This window comes from Asparagus officinalis, chromosome 3, assembly GCF_001876935.1.
Source record: "Asparagus officinalis chromosome 3, Aspof.V1, whole genome shotgun sequence".
In the NCBI taxonomy this organism is placed as follows: Eukaryota; Viridiplantae; Streptophyta; class Magnoliopsida; order Asparagales; family Asparagaceae; genus Asparagus; species Asparagus officinalis.
In genome coordinates, this window is record NC_033796.1 from 13,766,393 (window position 1) to 13,772,611 (window position 6,219).

The 6,219-nt window shown below is 34.3% G+C and overlaps 1 protein-coding gene across 1 annotated transcript in view; it reads left to right on the plus strand.

Moving 5' to 3' along the window:
- LOC109833087 (thiosulfate/3-mercaptopyruvate sulfurtransferase 2-like) overlaps positions 1–5,880 on the plus strand; it is a 10,558-nt gene extending 4,678 nt beyond the window's left edge. The window contains exons 5-12 of the mRNA XM_020400640.1: positions 346–470; positions 1,585–1,747; positions 2,935–2,994; positions 3,921–3,979; positions 4,055–4,136; positions 5,192–5,255; positions 5,373–5,440; positions 5,524–5,880. Coding sequence (XP_020256229.1) covers positions 346–470; positions 1,585–1,747; positions 2,935–2,994; positions 3,921–3,979; positions 4,055–4,136; positions 5,192–5,255; positions 5,373–5,440; positions 5,524–5,619 — 717 coding nt within the window. The 3' untranslated portion in view covers positions 5,620–5,880. The remainder of the gene's footprint in view (positions 1–345; positions 471–1,584; positions 1,748–2,934; positions 2,995–3,920; positions 3,980–4,054; positions 4,137–5,191; positions 5,256–5,372; positions 5,441–5,523) is intronic.

Below are 6,219 nucleotides of genomic sequence, written 5' to 3' on the forward strand. Positions count from 1 at the left end.
ATTTTTTATGCATGAAAATTATTTTGGAATGCTCTGAATATGATAGATTCGTAAGAACCTCTTTTAGCTGTTTTCTATAGTCACTTTGCATTTGATGGGTTTTAAATCTTCTTCAAGTAAATGTGCTATTTTTAACCCTTTTTTCGTTGTGCATATTGCTTTGCAGTTTAGTTGTATTAAAGTTGCTAGGATGTTGCTATAGATGCTAATTATAATGCTTGGCATATATCATATGGTGCATTCCTGTTTTATTTAGAATGCTGAAGCTATATTATCTTTTTCTCTCTTCCTTTTCTATTTGCCTTTTGAATATTATTGTCAATTAACACTAGTATTTTAAATCAGCTACCACACATGTTGCCATCAGAGGAAGCTTTTGCTGCTGCTGTTTCTGCTCTAGGTATCCAGAATAAAGATGGGGTTATTGTTTATGATGGGAAGGGAATATTCAGTGCAGCCCGTGTTTGGTGGTAAGCTACTAACTTAGAGGGTGTTTGGGGAGGCTTATTTTTTGGTTAAACGAGCTTTTAAGCTAGCTTTTTTATTTCTACCTGTTTGTTAAAATGCCAAATAAGTTAGCTTATAAGTCTCATTTTAAAAAGTTGGTATTCCACAGCTTTTAAAAAACTAGCTTATAAACTCACTTTAAAAAGCTAGGTTTGACCAAGCAAATTACTATCTACTCAAACAAATTTTTATAGTATTTTTATCAAAAAAGCCAAAAGCCATTAAAAAGCAGCATAACTTATAAGCTTCAAAAAATAAGCGTTCCCAAACACCCCCATATTGAAAATGAAATGTTAAATTTCAGCAATAATACAACAGCAAAAAAGTCTTCATCCCAAAAGTTTTGGGATAGATTTGATTGCACTTGATTAAAGAGGAAGTAACTGGTAAATGGTCCTGGATGTGAAAGACCTCTATTCGTGTGCTTACCTTGCCTACGAAAAGGATATACCTACATGTTGAAGCTGGTAGGAGAACTTTTTCAATGAAGAACTTACGACTTGTCTGGAAAAAGAAATCTCAACACGCAGATGATTTTTGTTTTTTAAATTACCAATGGCTATTTTAGTTTTACATAATAGTTATTTCTCCAATTTGATAATCAATATTATCTTTACGGGCTTAGACAAGGACCCACTTTTGTCATCATAAAGAATATGAGAAGGTGATATTAACGTCACCAACAGGATATTAGGATAAGCACCAGCAACTTCTGAGAGATGGAAGATGTATAGGATGAATTCATAAAGTCTCATCAGTTACAATCATTTACTTTAAGGGGGTTGAAGGGCCGTTTGTTTTAATTCTCATCTGGATGAGTATTTATCCACCATCAAATGTTCACTGACTGTGCTTACCTAAGCAGCTAAGCAGAAAGTTGATAAAAATTCTAATAAAATTTTATCTTGTTATGATGTTTACTGCTTCTTTTTTATGTTTGATCAAGTGATAACATAGACTTTCAGCATTTCTTATCTCTATTATCTCATTCAATTTTAAAGTTCTCTTTTTCCTCTTAATAATGTCCATAATATCTAGTTTTAATATGGGTAACTTCAAATTCTTTGTCACTAACAGGATGTTCCGAGTATTTGGACATGATAAGGTTTGGGTGTTGGATGGAGGCCTGCCACAGTGGCGTGCTTCAGGATATGATGTTGAATCAAGTGCCTCTGGTGATTCAATTTTGAAAGCTAGTGCCGCAAGCGAAGCAATTGAGAAGATATATCGTGGACAGCCGGTCAGTTTACCTGTCAATAGCTTGTCTTATGAACTATATTGATTTACTTCATCGGTTTCGAGGTTCGGTTCTTAAATTTCCATTAATGATCATGCCTTAGTCTGCTTTCTATTATCTTAGCACATCTAACTCTTATTAAACACTAGAGAATTCCGCTCATTTTGTTGATTATGGAAACCTGATATGTCTAATACTCTAAAGCATGATAGTATCTACATAATGAGAGGAATGGGTAAAGGATGCTTTCAAGAATGGTACAAATATAAATGGATGGTTAAGGTTGCTATTGGTGTGGATACTTCATTCCATACTACGAATCAATGTTCTTTTTCTTTCATGATTCATGAATATCCATGTCCCTCATCTGTTTAGAACATTGTTACGATTATATTGAAATATTGACATATCCCAGTTCTTTTTTCTGTTTGTGAATATATGTGTCCCATATCTGTTTAGAATATGGATACAATTATATTGAAAATATCTGACATATCCCAATAAATATCCATGAATTTGTTCAAACGTACTTTTAGTTCAGGTATATTAAGTACTGGATGATGTGATATATTGCTTCAAGGAAGGAAAAGCTCATTGATCTTGTATGTTTTAAACATTTTTACGAAAAATAAGGTTAAACTTCTATTTTCTATAGGTCTTTATTCTTATTTGCTATTGATCTAGTATCCCACAGATTTTTTTGAGTCCAAATACATGGTTGACTAATATGGATCTCGAGTTATAATTTCGGTATGCTCTAAAATGAAACAACTATGGATATGGTTATACCTTATCCTCTCCGTATTTATTCCAAACTCAGCCATGTGTCAAAAGGACAAGTTTTAACTTTTCTATGGTTGCATGACAGGCTTAGATACATGATGGGGACTGAAAGGGATTAAAATGACACAACTATAACCAAATATGAAGTCTAAAATGCCTTATAATCTGCTGGAACTAAATGAGGTTTATACTTGCAACTGCCAACTTAGCCAGGTTACAATCTGTTATTTTAGTGCTTACTACTTTTTTTCCGAACATGCTGAACCTATGTTAAGTCCCCTAACAATTTATTCATTGTTCATGTGCGCTATTCATTTGATATTCGGTTGACATAGTACGTAGATTAAGTGTAGGATGATGTTTGTCCTGCTATGGAACACATTTGTTGAGGGAATTCATTTTTGCAGGTTGGTCCAGCCAATTTTGAGGCAAAACTCCAGCCTCATCTTCTTTGGACCCTTGATCAGGTGAGGATTTTGCTTTGCCTGTTCTGTGAAGGAGCAAGGATCTTTAAGTTTCTTTCTCATTTGTGATAATTGATTACACTAATTGAAACCCTTCATCACGGGGGCATATGCGATATGATGGAAATTATTGCAAATATGAATAAACATCTGAAATAAAATTAGAAATCCACTCAGTGCATGGTGTCAATTACAATAGTTCCTTTTTGTCAAGTAGTAGTATTACAATAGTTCTCTTAATCTTGGTTTTCCAGTGGACACCAGAACCATATGTTAGACATTTGATATTTACTCTAGAATTTTATCTCTTGTTTGTGTCTAATGTCTATTCTTCATCCTTTTTCCATTTTCTTGAAAACTTCTCTCTAATTTCACAGTTATTTTCTTGTTCTTTTCATGCTGTACTCTTACTCAACCATATTTCCTGTTTGATTGTCAAAGCATTTCAGATTTAGAGAAATTTTGCTTAAACGTATTAGATCATTTGCGGTTATTTTTTTTTCTGTTAAAAATTGTAATGATTGTTTTGAAATCAAATCATATTCTTGATTTAAAATATCAGATCCAATGCAATTGCAAAGCTGTACCAAAAATCATTGGTTTTTAGGTTGCATGGGAAAGTGAAAGCATTTTGATCTTAATTTTTATCTTCGTAAGAAAAGGATCTTTGTGCACCATTTATTCTAACTAAGCTGAAACTATTACACGAAATAGCTCGAGATGTGAAATAAAAGATGTGTGAAGATAACTGTTCTATGCCTTCAGCAGATGCAGAGTTCGTAAATTTTAATTCATCACACTGAGTGATATGTTGTAGAAATGTTAAATTCATGCAGGTTCCTCATGATGTTGGCCTTTTATGTTAAGTATTAGTTATATCGTACTGTTGCTGGAAGAATAGTGCATGCTAATTATAAGGTATTTTTCAGATTAAACAAAACATTAACGACCAAACTCATCAACATGTAGATGCTCGGTCCAAAGCCAGGTAATCAACATCTGAAAATGTTTTGTATCACTTTGTTTTGATGCTGATCTGTGGGTATTATTTAAATATTTCCAGGTTTGATGGTCTAGCACCAGAGCCACGAAAAGGAATAAGAAGTGGTCATGTACCAGGCAGCAAATGCATTCCTTTTGTTCAGGTAGTAATCTGCAGCATGTACTTTCTATGCACTTTTGAAGTTCGGTTAACAAATTTGTGCTTTTGACATAACATATATAGGATGTTCGGAATTCCTTTATAACACTATTCTGTCCACAGTTATTTGATAGTCGTCATTAAGGTGAATATTTGGTCTTCACATGTTACTTATAATTGATATAATTTGAATATCTAAAGTTATCATGCTCTCTTATTTGTACTTGCCTTATAGATTCATTCTACAAATAATTAACATTAGCATACACATTTACGCATAATTTTTTATTATTGTATTCAGATTTGCATCCATATTTGTGCATCGTGTGCCTATGTACAAATTTTATCGTATCCATGGATTCCATGCGCTCGTTTTTTAAATTTGTTGCATCTCCATGTCTGTCTCATAGTTTAACATCATTATACTAATTAGATCTCTAGTAGAATGGATTTAGTCCAGCATAATTTTGTTCCATCTTTTCTTAGATAGTTTTATGGTGGGCATTTAGGTAGTTAGAAACAAATGGGGTCTGGGTCTTCTTCCTGTCTTTATAGATTTTTTGTGCTATGAATCGAGAATGTTATTAGTCTTTGCCAGACTAATATCAATCGTCAATCGTTTGCTTATATGTTTCCTGAATGCCACTATTTGCTTGATGCTCAAGATGGAGCTAGGCAAAGGAGGTTTGGGTTGTCATGACTATGTTTTCCCCCTTTTTTTTAGTCGTGTACCAGTTCTCTACTTTGTTCAAAAATAGCATAACTCTTGGAAGAAGCATGCTATGGCTTAGTTAATCGACAATCTACTCTCAATCAATCCCAACCACCCTTAACCCGCCCCCCACCCCGCAGGAAAAAAGTAATAGTAATAATAACGAAAAATAAATAAATAAAAACCACCACATCACATACACTTAAGACACCAGGTCAAAACAACTTTGATCTGGCCTTAGATGAGCTTTACTTTCTAGCAATTCTTTGTACTAGACATGACCGATTACCTTATCAGCTGTTATATGCGTATGTGAATTGTGCATTGACCATGATACCATTTTACAGATGTTGGATGGCTCTCAGATGCTATTGCCTTCCAGTGAGCTTATGAAAAGGTTTGAACAAGAAGGTCAGAACTCACAATGTCATTCAACCATCATATTCTTCAGATTCATGCTGTTTCTATGCTCCTTTTTCACTAGAAATGTGTTTTTGAAATCTCTTTGAAAATCGTTCTTTGCGACAGGCATCTCTCTAGATCGTCCAGTCGTTACCTCTTGCGGAACTGGTGTAACTGCTTGTATTCTTGCTTTGGTAATACCTTCACCTCCACTTCGACAGCCTTGGTTTTGTCAAAAATGTCAGCCGATGTATTTAACATGTTCACATTGTTTCAGGGTCTTCACCGGATTGGTAAATCTGATGTTCCCATTTATGATGGATCTTGGACGGAGTGGGGTTCTCATCCTGACACACCAGTTGCAAGTTCTTGAACCGTATGTGGTGTTTTATGATTTCTCCATGTGCCGAGACCATGATCATGAGTCAGGAGAATGTATATCAGACAGGCGCGCCCGGTTTCTTCTCAAGATTTCTCGTGTAAATGCTCGAAGTTTAATAAGGCTTGTTTTGAGCTGTTTCTATATGGACCGTTACTTACGTAATTTTTGCATGCCCTTAAATTAACATCTAACAATTTGGATATGCTGGGACATCATCAAAGGAAGAAGAAAAGTGTGCTTTGGCTTATGCGATATGCTTATAGTTTGAATTCAAAATAGACGAAGGCATGCTCGCACCTTACAGTTGGGGCTTGAAATTTCGCTGATCAAACTCAGCAGGCCCACGAGACCCATACCAAAGTGGTGAGCCGTGTTACTTCAAAATTAAAAACGCATGTAGTACGTATTCGATCGAGATAATCTTTTTTTTTAAACAAAATTTTGTTTAGTATTCAATTAATTGATTAGAAAAGTAAATATAATCTTCTTATATTGAACTACATATTCTCCATTAAGAGTTTTAAAAACTATAACGTATTTAAATGTAATTTTTAAAAACTTTAGGGTATGTAAGAGCTGTTGGGTACCAAC